The following is a 16,502-nucleotide window of genomic DNA, read 5'->3' as shown; positions in this document are numbered from 1 at the left end:
TTCGAAATTTATTTTCCTGCATAACAAACAAAACTTATGCAAGGGACCTTTTTTTTTTATTAAATTTTTTTGTTTTTGGGTAAAAGAAAGCTAAATGATTTGATAGAACGTACTCAGATTAAATTTCAACAAAATGGAGAGAATCATTGTCCATATTTGATATTTTCCTCCTCAAATAAAGTGGGGGAACTTTATAGGATTATTTTTGTTCTCCTTTCTTATTTAAATGCGTGGGTGCCATGGCCTACATCTCCATACTCCTCTTCAAATGAAAGCTTTAATAATCTTACACGCCATCTCTAGGACTAGGATCATTTGTGTAGGCTATATAGGCCTTAAGCGTGCCATGCATCTTCATTCCTACTCCAACAAAAGGAACCTACGATCCATGCACATCCACCATCCCCACTCCCATTGCATAATGGACCACTATCATCCATCATATCACACATTGTCTTAAAAATAATTTCTTTGGGGGTAATTACATTTTCTACCATCAACTACAACCGCATTATCACTTTACCTTCATGAATTGATAACCCTATTGCCCGACCCTATCAAACTACTATTTTGTACCCAAAACTCTCATTCCGTCAATCAAAAGCATCAACTCAGACGGTCAATCTATCACGTGCATCCCACATGACATCTTGAAATAACAATGCGTTGTAATTAATGAGAAAAAAAGTGAGATAAAAAATTTCAAGATGACAAATAAAACGCACGTGACGATTGACTATCTGAGTTAACGCCTTTGACTGACAAAATGAGAGTTTTGAACACAAAATGATAGTTTGATAAAATCAGACAGTAGGGTTGTCAGTTCATGAAGCCAAAATGACAATGCTTTATAGTTAATAGGGAAAAAGGTAATTACCCCTTTTCCTTTCTCAAAGTTATTTACCATGAAATAAGCACAGGGTGTTTTGGAGGGAGGAATATTGGGGGTGGAGGAATTTTTCTTCGGTATCCATTTACTAGTTTCTCAAGAAAGAGGTGGAGTAGGTTGACTTGGAATTCCTAAGATTTTACCTGGAATCTTTTATTAGGAGATTTCAGATTACTAAACTAACATAATATAATGAGAACATATAAACTTAGCCATAATCAACAAAGAAAGCACAGTTAAAGTGACATAACAGCAAAACACATCACAATATGGCCTACAAATTTACATGATACACAACCACAGGATGCATCATTCTGACTACTTTAGAAAACATAAAGACACAGGTTTGAGGGTAAATCCTCAGCACCGTCGCATAAAGTGACAAAGTACTTTAAGCAGCAAGTCTCTTTTTCCCCCCTAAATTCATATTTCTCACCTATGTCTCCTAAGTTCAGATGCTAACCCAACAACTAATTCTTCATTCTTACCTCTCAATTCCCATCATCGGCAGCTTTTAAGTAAAGAGTCTCGCCGCCATCAACATCATGGCTTGTGGAGCTCCCCCCTCGCCCTTCAGCAGACCCAGCACTCCCAATATCTTGCTTGCTTCCACCTCCCATCCCCCTACCACCCTGCAAGCCTTCTCCGCTGGAGCCACGGCCAAAATCAGGAAACCCTCCAACCCCGAGTGGCCCACTGCCTCCTGCATGACTAGCATCACTTTGCATCATGTGAAGTCCTGCACTTCCACTAGAGCTCATACCAAGCTGGCTGTGTAACTGCTGTTGCAGAGCCGAAAATGGCTGCTGGCTGTACAACATGGAGGAGCGTGCTGCCATAAGCGATTGAGGTGTCAACTGTTGAGCCTGTTGGTGTTGCATGTAGTGCGCTCCTGGCTGCATAATGCCACTGGAGGGAAACTGCAGGACATTGATAGGTGGTGTTAAATATAGTAGCATTTAACTTTATCAATCACCCCTAGCTTTTTGAGACATATCTGCAGCTATTACTCCAAGAATGTATTACAATTTTGGAAAAGTGGTACATGTTAATATATATAAATTTCCCTGAAGGTGGATTATTTGATGCAAGAGGAATCTGGAATTTTTGTTTTTTGATAAGTAATAATAATTTATAAAAAAAGCGTAAGGCGCCCCTAAGTACACAAAAAGTATACACGGAAAAACCAAAACTAGCCCACAAAAGTGATAAGTACCCCAAAAGAGAAACCTCAAACCCAAAGAAACCCTATAACCCGACTAGAGACAAAGCTTCTAGCTCCCCAAAGAAACCCTAGACCTACAACATAGTCCTAGACCCCGACTAGAGCGACTGCCTCTAGCGTCAAAATTAATAGAGCATTCCAAATTTTTGAGCTCCCTCTTCCCCTTACTATTTGAAACAGAAGCCCCATCTTCACAGAAGGCCCCCTTTTCCCCTTAGGAATCCGGAATATATAAAGATATATTCACATGATTATGTGAACAAGTTCAACATAACTACAATCAACCTTTTTTAAGGAATATAGTGTGGGGAAAAAGGTTGTAAAAACAAACCCAGAAGCAGCACACCCCATTATTTATTTCATATGCAAGATATCAAACATCATTCAATTTTCGACAGAAAACACGAAAAAGGAAGGCTCAAATAAGTAGCCATTAGAAATAAAAGAACTGAATGGACAAGCTTGAGAGAGAAATGAGGTTTGTACCTGACCATGCATGGTAGGGGGTTGGGGCTGAGAATCTGCAATTGCAGCCAGGTACATAAGGTTTCGCTGTAGCCTTGCTTGGTTCCTGCAACAACAGAGAAATTTTTTAACAAAAAGTTGTTTCTTAAGCTCTGATCCATTAAGTTAGTGTATTGAGCCCTAAAAGTTATTTTTGGATTTTGGGGCCCAAGTGAGTCCAAGTTATTTCGGGCTTTGGGCCTCAGTTGGTCTAGGCCCATATAGGGCGCTGGTTAGGAGGGAAGATAGCCCAAGTAGGCCAATTTATTTACAACAAAGTTTCATTTTAACTTATAAATATTTGTTGGGTATAGTTCTTATTGAGTTTTTTACATACATTCACTAGTTTGAAGTCAGAGAAAATCGAATCATAAGATAAATTAAATGTCAGATTAGGGTTACCAAGAGTAGACTAGAGTCTTTTCTGAATAAGTACTACTGCAATTGACAAGAAGTATAATCGAAGTCATGAAGGTGCAGGAGAGACAGAAACATTGCCTTGTAATTGATTGCAGAGCAGAAGACAAAATGAAATTGTCTCGGAGAGACATTCTCAGCACAAACGATGTTTAATCAGAGGATCATGATTCTTGGTTATTATGTGGGTTAGTTGCAAGCACAAGCAAGCCAAAATCCATTAAATTAGAAAGTTAAAAAGATTACTGCTTACTCTGCACACTCGCCCAGTTTTCCTGAATTCTGGCTCTCAACAATCTTCAAAATTAGTGATTTGTTCTCATCCAGATACTGCATGTAAAAACAATGAAGTTGGGAACACTTGAGCAATACAATAACAGAATTAATAGCCCGTAAATTAAAAATAACAATAATGAAAGTCAAGAACGAATCATCCATAATTAATTTGATGAGCTGACAATTATTTGCAGCCAATGCGCTGTCTATTTCTTCTTTATCAGGATCTCCAATTCATGCAAAACAGAATTTTTAATCATAAACCTGAAACTCATACAATGATACTGAATTACAACAAGATAAACTCACATATCTCATGTGAATCCACAATTGAATGTGTTTTTACTTTCTACTAATGCTCACACTTCAAAGCTCATGAGCTGCCACAATCATACATATGCAAATCATAATTATTGTGCCAAAAATCACTTGGTTTCATAGCTTAGGCTTTGTTTAAGAATTTTCTTTGGTCAGAAGGTCAAACTCCCACATTACAAATTTTCAAACTGGCCAAAATCACCATAAACATCCAATTAGTCATCACTGACTTTTTCACATCCAAGTGTTTGAAGGAACAGCTGAACTCTTTCTTGCAGTTTTACTCAGTCAAAAACTAAAATCACACAAAGAGAAATCCAATCTCCACTCTCTCAAAGACAAACAAAGGCTATAATTATAATACATAAACCACACATACAGATATTGCACTTGGAGCTTTGAAGAGGTGTACCTTCCTTATCCCTGCACCATCGTAACTTGCTAAATTTGATGGTTACACCAATAAATGACTGGGAACTAAAAAACAAATATTTCTATATGGGAATAGCACCATATGGACACCCAGCTCATTGGATATCCATCTTAGGATCCTTATCACAAGCTATCAGAGACAAATTCAGAGAAATCCTCCAAAAGAAAAGTCGCCAGAAAAAAAATCATTTCAGAAAAAAATTGCAACCTTGCCTACTTTCAGATTGATATTGATGCCCCTTTTAACAAGCTCATCACCTTTGTTTTTGAGATGTCTATCCAAGGGCCTACACCAAAGGGAGAAAGAACCTTTGAAATACTCCATCCACTATTGGTTATACCATAGTTGGTGGCTACTACTCTCCTCCACTATTATTCCTCTACTCTCAAACCTCCATATTAATTTCCATAAAAGAGCTACACTTGTATCCAATCCCATGTCTCATCTCCTTATTGGCCATTCTCAAAAATACTACAGTACCATAATAATAACAGGAAATAGTTTATTCAAGTTTGTCAGTTATATCTATTGCGCTATCAACATCATAATAATTAGGCAAATTTATTAACCTCTATGTAAAGGCTTTAGACCTATAATGCATAGAGAAAGACAAAGATTAGGCAAAGTTCTAGTACTCATGATACATGGACTGAAATGTGTGAAGCACCCATATTGGAGATAAGAGATGGATACATGGATACAAGTATACAACAAACACTGAAAATGTGCATAGCTGGGAAGTACCCCATCAAGGGCGTTGAACAAAGTAAGAGAGGACAACATAGATAAGTTGAAAAAAAAAAATTGTTACATGTCAAGTTAAATTTTATGTCAATGTCCATCAATGTACACCAAGTTCACATAGTGCGCTATATCTACATTAATTTTACCCTAGGGTGTTGAAGAAGAAAGCTTGGGAAAGTAACTAATTTAGCTTCTACCTGGGGTCAAGACAAATGTGACATTGACACCTGAACTTGCACCTGAGGGTAACATACACTAGCATACGTATACTCTACAAATGGACAAGGCCATACCAATTAGGTCGAGTGGTTGACACATAATAATCGAAGGGGGAACTACACTTTGATCACATATGGCATCGGGCAAGTTTGTTTTGTCAATTTATGGTTTAGAAAGTGGCACTTTACCCAACCCAAAATACACTCCATTAGCGCTCATCACACTGCCCACAAATGCACTTGCAGATCTGAGCTTCAAGAAAAAGTAACACTTTACATAGCTACAATTTAGAAAAGTAGCACATGATACACCTAGTTTTGTTTGGCTATGGATGTTGGTCGCACTCAGATGTTGAATAGTAGAATGTAGAAGATGCAAGAGGAGTGGACCTCATATGGATAAAGTGCCACCTTCTAAAACCCAAACCGAACTCCCTCCATACCACTGATGGGAAATATGAATTTTTCCATAATCAAAATAAGGCTACCAACTTAGAAAGCATAGCATCATGGTAACCAAGATTATTGACTAAAGGGAAAGCCATTGTTATTAACATGTCATTTTAAAAGAGTTAATACTTCTCTTATTATGATTAAAGAGCTATTAACATCAACTAAAGTGTGGGGAAAACTCAGATTACTTTCTAATTAAAAAGGCCAGCACAACAGGTAAGATTTGTGATTGATTTTGTTCACAAGATACAGCAATGCTTAGGGATGCAACAAAATTAGACATGATTTACACACTGAACACTAAGTATCACTTTCTCAAAAAGAAAACATGTTCATTAAAAGTAAATGCAAAATTAGATTATCATCTCTTCTTAATAAAACAATAAATGACTGCCAACCTTCACAATGTGCATAAGTCACCCAAGTGGAATTATTATTAGGTAAAAAAAAATTTTTAGTCATAAATGCACAAAAGGTGAATTATTTCTATACACATTTTTCAACTAATTCAACAGCATGATATTCTTCCAAGCAACAATATAGTCGCAACAATATAAAAATATCACATGGGGGACTTATGGTTACACCATAAGCATAACACAGACCTGTAATCCTTAAAACGAGTTATATGATAACTATCACAACACAAGCATGGATCCCCAGTCAAAATATGTATTAGGAGTCAGAAATTTCAAGAAAACTGCATCATTGTACAAGGGCAGGAGTCTAAGAAGGGGGTAGGTGTGTCTTTTACATGGAAGAACTGCAAATAAAACCCATTAAGGTTGAAGTACCAGTTGGGATGAGTCGTCCGTGCTGGCCAAATGATTTTAGAGTTCTCCTTAAAATTTGCACACCAAGAGCATTTAAAAAAATATATTGAAGATAATCTCAAACAATTTTCTCCACATTTACGTGTGAAGTTTAATTATCCACATTCTTAAGATAATCTAACAACCCATAGTTTCAGCTGAGGTTTCTTCCATGCTTTAACAAGACAGCAACAGCTCTTACAAATTGGGCATCTTTTCCTGAGTACACCCATCTATTTTATTTTTTTTTTCTTTTGTTTCTCTTTATTTTAATGTCTTGTTAATAATTTCGAATTCACTGCATATTTAACACAAAACTGAAGCATATATGAAATGAAATTGAAGATATTAAATATGTGAGAATAACGCTTTGAAGTGCTACCAAATTGCTACAGGCATCCATCCATACATCCATAAAAGGGACAATAAAATTCAATAGAAGTTTAAACAAAGGAACACCCAGTTCACCACCAGTCAACAGCTTTCATTCATTATCTAAATCAAAATCAGGCAAGGTAGCGTCAGCAAGATGGTAGCCAAAAGAACACCAAATCTTTCTTAGGGTTTCTAAAAAATTAAGTTAAAAGCAAAAGGAGTGAGCATGGGATACCAAGATAATGATGAGATTCATCATTATTAAATCCTACACAGAATCCATTATATACAATAATTAAACGACAAGCAAAGACAGGTCAAATAAACTTTATAGATCCAGTTATTTGTGACTTGTGAGAACAATAAACAATAAGAGATGCCCACATAACTAGATTTGCAACTCATGTAATAATCAAATAAAGAGAAAAGCTTATGAAAGCAGCACCACACCTGAACCCAGCCACAAACAAAAGAGAAAAAATCAAAAATAAACCTGAATATAAAAACCCATTTACCACATTTAAACTTCAAATGATAATTACAGCAATACCCAAAAGAACAAGAAAAAAAGAAAACCAAGCACCCAATGAACAATACTCATCAAAACTTTTAAAGAATACAAGAGACCCACAAGTAGCACCAAAAGAAACCAGCTTGAGCAGATGATGAGGAACCACCATGAATACAAAAATACAACATTTACATTGAAAAAAAAAACTAAACAAAAGCCAAAGAGTGCATAAGCCCAAGAAGAAGCTTTAGGATATAGATAAATATATAAACCCAAAAGAAAAGATTCGTCCAAACAAGAAACACACAAGTGACATAAGCCAAAGGGGGAAAGAAAAGGAGGCAAGAAAAGGCAGAGTAGTAGTAATAGGAAGGGAAGGAGAAGAAAGAACCTGTTGAATGTGATCAGTGGTGACGTTGTTGGGGTAATAGGCTGCCATCATGGGCTGCATCTGCATCAGGTGCTGCTGCATTTCTCTCAGGAGTAGTACCTCTCTCTCTCTCTCTCTCTCTCTCTCTCTGCTATAACTTTCTCCAACACCCAAGCCGAGAAAGCATTCACTCACTGCAAGGAATGCGAAGAGAGCAAAATATATGCCCTTCCCTGTTTTTTTTTTTTTTTGTTCGTCTACTACTCTCTTCTCTCTTCTTACAACGACACCACCACCCCACCCACACAGCAAATAGCAGTAACTTTCAGAGGCACCCAGCTAGCCGCTACCTTATTACCAGTAGATATTATGCAAAACAGGCTGCGACTTTGAAAGGAGTTTTTGGGATTTCTTCCTTTTTCTTTTTTTCTTTTTCTTTTTTGGCGCTTTCTCTCTCTCCCCTCCATCACGTGACTCCCTCCTCTTTTTGAGATGGAGATAGAGATGGAGAGAGAGAGAGAAAGAGAATCTGAGAGAGACAGTAATAAATACGCTAGTGGCATTAATATGTATGTCACATTTAACATGACAACCTCTGTTGGTTCTCTTTGGAACAACGTTTTGGTCTAACTCTTTTGGTCTCTCTCTTCCTTATCTGACGTCGGTAGCTACGTAAAAAATAGATTCCTAGACTTTGTTCTGTCTCCATCGCACGCGCTCCTCGCTACACGCGCTATCCACCTCAAAACATCAACTTGGTCATTGATAGTCACTCACGTCACGTCTAATATAATATTTCCGGAGAAATGATAGAAGTACAATTTTTTGACATAATTTTAGCTCAATTTTATTTTATGTAGTCATATTTTTAAAAATAGAAATAAATAAAAATAAAAAAATTTCGAAGCAATAATATTATATGCGGTCCTTTTTTATTTTTATTTTTAAAAAATGATATTTTTCTTCATAATAATGACAATTTAAAAAAAAAATGACCATTTTTCTAATGAAAAATACCATTTTTTTTCAAAAAAAAAAAAGACCAAATAAAAAATAAACCATATAGGATGCTATTGTTTTAGAAATTTTTTTTTTTTTTTTTTAATTTTTTTTTTAAAAGACCACATAAGAGAAAAGTTTAGTTAAAGTTGTGTCTCTATTCTTTCATTCCTCATAGTCCTGAGGCATTAAATGATTTACGTTTTTTATTTGTATAAACTATTTTTCATCGCTCTTTCACACTCTTTGACATATAATTGTGAGATGGTTTTGCTTGAACACCTGTTTGGACATAAGGGTCCCACAAAAACTCTCTCACATTTGTCCGCCCATATCGCAGGCAAACAATATGAGCGGACAAATGGATTTGAAACAATATGCAATATGGGCAGGCAATTGTAATGAATTTCAAACACAATCTCGAAGGCTTTCTATTCTCTCATTATCTTCCTTTGTGACTTCATTTTACTGTTTCTCTTTTGATTGTATGAAAATATAAAAATTAAAAAATAAAATAAAATAAAAATTAACGATTTTTCATACAAGCCAACATGTGTAAAATGTTTTTTTTTTTTTTTGAAACTATTTTCAGGATTGCAAATATACAATAAAAAATAGCCATTTTATATATATATATATATATTTTCAGCCTCACATAACGAAATCTAGTGATATGTTCACATGACGAGATAATGGTGAAGGTTTTCAACAAAAGCTGTGGACGTCCTCCCCATATTCTTTTTCCTATTAAAGGACAATGACGTGTTAGTTAATTAAGTGATACTAGTCGTACAAGTTTAGCATTTTGTGTGGAAAAATGAAAAGTAAATATATTATAATATATAGGATATATACTATCATATGGTAGGTAAGATGTAATGGTCAATATATTTTATAATTTTATGATTTTTCTCGTCCTTTCCAAAAAATTATAAAAAAAAATAAAAAATAAAATAAAAAAAGTTTATCATATAACTAATAATAAGAGTATGGTTCGTGTTTGGCATCATAATGCAGAAACGAGATCCTCTCAAGTTTATTATTTAAATACCATAAATACGACCATTGAACCAATTATACAACATAGAGAAAATGGTAGGAAAAACTTAAACAGTGAAGATAATCTCAATCATGTCTTGTTAGTGGGTCCAACAACATCCCACATGTATTTGAGCCACACATAGTCTAATTCCTAAAAAATTATTCGAATTAAGTCCTTCACAACCTCATGCTTCTCGGGATTCATCGTCAGCTATTTTATCTACCAACAACACATATTCATACGTGAAAAAGATATACTTGTAAATTCACGATTTAGTGGGTAGAAATGCACATGACGTATATATTATTATATGAAGAGCTTACTTATTTATAAATCACATGCAGCAATGCAACGTCACAGCTCATCATTTGATAATATTGTCATGAATACAATATGAATATAATACTTGTAATATGAAAATCATGTCATAGTTTAACTCGATATGGTATATCAAAGCCCTTAACCCCTTCTTAGTGAGGTTAGACTATCTCGAAGGACCTGAAATACAATATTGGTGCCTCGAATATTATACGAATATTGTCCGCTTAATAGCAGCCCAAACGAGTCTGACTTCGAGTGGCTCACGATTCTAATGGCGTCCTTCTACAATAACCACTACTTAAATATGGTTGCGCCTGTCACAAACAATTATTTGATCAAAGGCCAAACAAAATCAATAAAACATATTTTGATCATAGGGCTAACCTTTATAATTTTAGTAAGCCCATAGCCATTATCATGCACATACCGATTTACCATGTTATACGATGCAATTTCATCATTTCTTTCTTTTACATGCATACTTATACAAATCTCATTATTTCCATTATCTTGTTTAATCAACATACGTTTTCATAAAATATTGTTCCCAATAATCCAAATTATTTCATGAGCGTTGTAAACATGCACATTTAATATATAAAAATAGTCATGCTATGCCAAAAAAAAAACAACAACAACAAATATTTACGTGATTTTTTACTTACTTGGGTCACACAACAATTTCTCACCATCCTCTTGAGCCAATACAACCTCGAAAATTGAGAGAAGACCTATTACCAGTCCTAATCCTGAGCTAAAACAAGCCTTAACTCCAAATACACTCAAAATAGACTTTTTGTCTAACCATCGAACATTTGGACAGGAAGTATCGAACATTCGGCCATGGCATCGAATATTTGGACAGGGAAGGTCAAACGTTCGGTGCTGGAGAGAAAACTTATTTCGAACTAAAAAGTAACTCAACTACTTCTAAGCAAGTCCTAAGGTCTTGACACGATCCCTAATAGAGTCTTAAACCATAATAACACATTCATGCAAAATAAACACATCCAACATTATTACAACATTAAACCATCGTTAAACTGAGATTAAGGTCAACAATGCTATCTAAGGACTAAAACTCACAAGTTAAGCTGTAAAGAATATCTAGAGAGCATAACAACAATATAAGGAATGAGTTAAGCTAAAAAAGTTACCTTATTAAACACAAAAAGGTAAAAACACCTCTTCTCCACCAAAATACTCACACACTTACACTACAGCAAAATTGACTAATGGGGGCGAAAATAGGCTGAGGGACAAAGGGGGTGGGGTATATACAAGGGACAAAATCGCTGAGGATAAATACGAGCTACTTTTCATTGGTTTATGTACAATCGAACGTTCAATGTACTATACCCGAACATTCAATGTACTGTTGCCCAACAGTCCTAGGGTTCAAGTCAAACATTCGGTGATGCATACTCGAACGTTCTTCACTAAGGTTTAGCTCGAACGTTTAGTCACAAGGTCTCAAACGTTTGGCTAAAAGTCAAATATCAAAATTCATATTTTCAATTAATCATAAGGAACTTAGCAAACCCATTAGCCCTCCTTAAGCTGATCACAACCCTTAGTAAAACACTAAGGATATTACATGTTCAGCCATCAAAGGTTGTGGATGTGCTTGCAAGTCATTCGTTGGCACAAGAGGTGCACAATGCACCATTGGTCACCATTCCCCCTCTATCAAGTTGTTAGTCACTTGTTGGTTATTTTGAGATGTAGAGCTTGCTCATTTCAGTCATTTGGTTCTTTGAGATTGAGAGACTTTAGATTTGAGAAAACTAATAAATAAAAAGTTGAAAAGAAAAGTCATGGAATCGAATGCTCGCCTTACCCCTTGGTGAGTGTGAAAAATAATAAAAATGAATTAGGCATTAAAGCTTAAGGAGTCTTTGCAAATAACATTAAATATCAATTACATTATACTTATGTAACAATGTCCCCCTCTAAACTATCAAAAATTGTTAATGTTCTCCCTAATGACAAAACTACCCTTAGTAAAATAAAAATAAAAAATACTAAAACTTCTAAAAAAACCTAAAACTAAAAAAAAAAAAAAAAATTCCAAGGGATGGCCACATTAAAATTTTTTTTTAAAAAAAAAAAATCCATTTTCATCTTTTTTTCTAGTTTTGGGATCGAGGGACATTGACAATATTTTGGTAGTTTGGGGGCGACATTGTCAATTTTGTGGTAGTTTAAGAGGGGTATGTCAGTATGTGGACTTTACCCATAAAAAATATTTGACTTTTTTTAAGTCTACCTATCAATTTGGGAGGGGGGCCAAGATAAATGTGGAGTGGCGAAGACAGAAACAATGCATAAGAATTCATATAAAAATGTTATCTTCGTAAGGTTTTAAAAAAATATTTTGATGGAAAACGTCCACATTGTCTAATGTAGGTCCTCCGTTACTCATGAAGGACGTGGGTGAAGCAACAGAGGGTGTGGGTGGTATAAGGAAAATATATCATAAGATACACACACAAAAAAAAAAACAAAAAAAAAAAAGCATAGTATTATGTAACACCCTAGTTTAGATCATGAAGATTAAAAGACTGAATAATTTGAACTTTAGGGACAGGTGGAATCAAGCTAGCTTATTTTTTATTCATTTTTCGACCCAGAAGGATCCTCAAGCGAGATTCTAGCCATAGGGCCCGAACCTCCCAAGGGGAGGATCGAACCTTCGCCTACTGGTTCGATCCTAGGGTTCAGGAAACCCTAGGGTTCAAACCCTTTTTTTTTAGTTCAAACCTCACACGAAAACATACGATTTTTAGGGTTTTTAAGCCTCCTAATGATTGTGAGATCCAATAAATATGTTCATCCTAAATCTAACCCTAGCCTCTCTACACAATTTTCAAGATTCTCAATGTGTGATTTGAGAGAATGAATGAAGTTTTACAATTCCAACGGTCTTTTTGGGAGTTTCTAATCCCCCGCAAGGTAAGAGAATTGTTCATGTGTTGCGTTTTATTTTGTTGCATCCGCTTTTACGTTAAGTCAATACCCTTGTGTATGTATTCTTGACTTCTTGGCCATTAGATTTCCGTATATACTTGTTTCTATCGTTTAATCAGTTAAGAACACCGCTTTTAATTCGTCAATGATTCTAAATAGTTTATATTGGGAGCTTAGCATCGTATTTGTTCAAAATTAGAGGCTACTGGACTCGGCTCGAAAACATAATATAGAGGCTTGAACTCAACTCGAGCTCAAGTCTACTTTTAGAGGGTTATTCGAATTCGGCTTGTTAAGAGCCTAGCCAAATTCAAGCTTAGCTCAAACTCGTCTAGCTTAACAAGTCGAGCCTCCAATCGAGTTTGAGCAACTTGAGCTCGATTGCAGTTTCAAAAATTTTAAACTCAAAAGAAGTGTGACTTTTAAGAAAGTTAAATAAAACTCCATTAATTTATCTTTAAAAATAATATATTATGAAGATTTTTTATTTTTATTTTTTCCAAATTTCATAAAAACGAATTGACAAAAGTAGCATCATAGCTAGATTCGCAACAATCAAAACTTTACTTGAGCCTTGTTGGTTAGTGCATTCTTTTTCGATTGACAAATCAATAAAGGGTCATGTTTCTTTTTCTTTTTCTTTTCTTTTTTTTGACATGTCCACACAAGGGAAGGGAGAGGGAGGATTCGAATTAGTGTCCTCCGCTTCTTGAGGCGTAGTCCACTGCTGATTGAGCTACCCGTTGGGAACAGGATTATGTTTATTTGTCTCTCCATGGTCAAAAGAATAACATGTTCCTACAATCTTATATTTATATATCATTGGGTAAAACCATAATTTCCAAATTAGAAAAATCTATACATAAACCCTAATTTCACATTATCTAACAATCCAAACACATTTTTACATACACTTTTTTTTTAGTTTAAACCATATTTAACCTTATTACAATATATAACTGATAATTACATCAAAATTAAAATAATTTAGAAATTTAAATTGCAAGAGAATAAATAAACTGATTTCTTATATAATTCGGCCATTAGGGGTAGTCTCTTGATTTTGTTTTTCCCCATCATTTAGCCATCATCATTTTGGTATTATACTAGTATCATAACAATATTATGAATTTATGGTCAAAATTTAAGCATTATAACAGTACATGAAAATTAAATCATAATTGAGCTAAATTAAGAATTAAAAAAAAAAAAAAAATTAAAGTAATGATTGAACATTAAATAGACATGAAATTAAAAGAGATTGGAGGGAGCTAAAGAGCATCTTCAGCAGCATTAGGTATTTTACCTAGTGAAAAAATACAATTATTTACTTTAACTATTGTTTTTTCACTACACACTCCAACAAATTCTCTATTTCATTATCTACTTTATTTAAAATATTATTTCTCATTCTTTTTTTATTATATTATTCCCAACACTTAATTAAAGGGAAAAACAAACAAATATATAAATTAAATTAAATTAATAACATAAATAAATTTTTTCATCCAACTGTAATTGATTTGTTTCCATTCATGTGTTTCTATGCAATAAATTTTTTCATCTAACTACAATTGATTTGTTTCCATCCGTCTGTGTTCATGAAATAAATTTTTTCATCCAACTGTGTGAAGAAATTTTGTGAGTGAGAGAGATAAATTTTGTGTTTGAGAGAGAGACGTAGCATATGTAAATAAGTGTTTAGAAGAAATAAAAGATGTTGAGTGAAAAGAGGTGAAATAAAAATAAATAAACAAAATAAAAATAAACAATATTTTATTCATCTAGTATGCTACAGTGAATAATTCCAAATTGCTATTCACTGTAGCAATGTAACTATTCTATTGGAGCTAAAAAAAAGCAATAATAGTTAAATATAACTAATATTGGTTTTTTAACTAAGCTGCTGGAGATGCTCTTTACCAAAAGCTTCCTCTTCCACAAAATTCTCTTTCTTTTCTTTTTTTTTTTTTTTTTTATTTTCCTCCACACTTTCCCCTTTATATAGAATTTGGAAAACCATGGTTAAGGCAACAACCATGAGTTTGATCAAATCTAATGGAATAAGATTCTCACCATTTCATTTGAAACGAAAAGTATTCATGAAAATAAGGAGCAATATTATCTTAATATTAAAGTTGAAAGATTTAGTGTAAAATAAAATAACTATTTTGCTAAACACACACACAAAAAAAAACTCATAATAATCCAATTGAATTATTTGCCTCTTCTACTATAGATGCTCTAAGCCCTAAACACTAAATCTCTTAACTATTCTCACTTAAATTACTCCAAAACTTATCAATCATTCACCTAAAATTTATTAGTAGAATTGATGGAAGAGCTTCTTTGATATTTCCGAGGAAGATAGTGAAATTCTCTCCCATCAACAAAAGAATTTTTTATGTCTTATTCACAAAAAAAAAAAAAAATTTACAATTATGCAACTTGAATAAAATTGATCATTGGGGACCCAATAGGTCACATGGCCACCAATAGTGTTGTCCACTCAATTTCCACCTGTCCCAACAATGGCCCTTACGTACCATGTACATGGTCAAAGTGGCCTCCCCTTGTGGGCCACAAAGATCATCCAAAAAACCATCAACAAACCCGATTTGAAATTTTAATAATTTATTGTCCGAATTGTTAATAAATTTTTAATTTGTTTAAACTACTCAAAAAAATGCTCCAATACATAAACTCCGTAAAATCTATTTTTCATATTTGCTATTCGAATTGCCGACAGTATGGAAAAGCAAAATTTGTGAATGTGTTTGAAAAAGTTAAGAAGAGTGGTGGTGGTGGGTCTGAAAATGAGGGAGACGTAAAGGAAAGGTAGGTGGTGCTCCCAGCTCCCCCAACATGATGGGTGGTTGGGGTGTCTCATTTTCGTGTACTCAATTTCCTTTTACCTTTTCATTTCAATGCTTTTTACCTCTCTAACTTTTACCCTTTTTCCTCCCTATTACAACACTGCTTACCTTACTCCACGCGCTTTACAATCTCTCTCACTTGCTTTTAATAGTATAATTTATTTTATTTTAAGAAATTATTAACTATTTTTTAAACCTAAAAATCTATTTATCAACCATATAGTTCCTTCGTTTTAACTAACTTGTGAAAGAGGAGGACATCAATTATTATTTTGTCCACTTAAAAAAGGTGAGTTGGCCGCTGATCTCTTTGATAAAAGTTACGGTTGTTTCTGGTGTTATCTTATTCTCTACTTGAATATTGTTTTTTAAAATAGATATGAGGAATCGATGGAGTAAGTATTTTATTTTTTTAGAAAACAATATTAATGTGGGATGAAATGAACACAAAAAAAACCTTAACATTTCTCGATCTCTCTTGTCATTCCAAATGCCATCTTTCTTATTCACCCCCCCCTTTTTTTTATTTTATGTGAAGTTAGGGGTGTAAACGAGTCGAGCTTAAGGACAAGCCAAAAAAATGAGTTCGAGCTCATAATAAGTCAAGTCGAATTGAGCCAGTTCACGAGCTGGCTCTTATATTTAATTTATTAATTTTTTTTAATCATAAATTTAAACTTTAAGAACTGTTAAACGGCTCAAGAAGCCAATTTGCATATGAGCATTTGCTTAGTCTGCCTAGCGGAGTA

General features: G+C 34.2%; 1 protein-coding gene across 1 annotated transcript; it reads right to left on the bottom strand.

Moving 5' to 3' along the window:
- Positions 1 to 1,109: 1,109 nt before the first annotated feature.
- On the bottom strand, positions 1,110 to 8,017 carry LOC132170579 (GRF1-interacting factor 1). The gene is made up of 4 exons (XM_059581601.1): positions 7,567 to 8,017; positions 3,289 to 3,365; positions 2,601 to 2,685; positions 1,110 to 1,809 (listed from the first exon to the last, which is right to left on the bottom strand). The coding sequence occupies exons 1-4, from the start codon at positions 7,645 to 7,647 to the stop codon at positions 1,381 to 1,383; spliced, it is 672 nt and encodes a 223-aa protein (XP_059437584.1). The 5' UTR covers positions 7,648 to 8,017; the 3' UTR covers positions 1,110 to 1,380.
- Positions 8,018 to 16,502: the final 8,485 nt, after the last annotated feature.

The sequence above is a fragment of the Corylus avellana genome, chromosome ca2 (assembly GCF_901000735.1).
Source record: "Corylus avellana chromosome ca2, CavTom2PMs-1.0".
NCBI lineage: Eukaryota > Viridiplantae > Streptophyta > Magnoliopsida > Fagales > Betulaceae > Corylus > Corylus avellana.
The sequence above is the reverse complement of the archived record's forward strand: the minus strand, read 5'-3'. Positions and strand labels throughout refer to the sequence as shown.

Bases quoted from the DNA above. Each gene is read 5' to 3' on its own strand.
- LOC132170579 (XM_059581601.1), bottom strand. From the start codon at position 7,647: ATGCAGCAGCACCTGATGCAGATGCAGCCCATGATGGCAGCCTATTAC. The intron at 3,366-7,566 runs GTTCTTTCTTCT...TTTTACATGCAG, and splicing joins CCACTGATCACATTCAACAG to TATCTGGATGAGAACAAATC. The intron at 1,810-2,600 runs GTACAAACCTCA...AATGTCCTGCAG, and splicing joins CCCCTACCATGCATGGTCAG to TTTCCCTCCAGTGGCATTAT.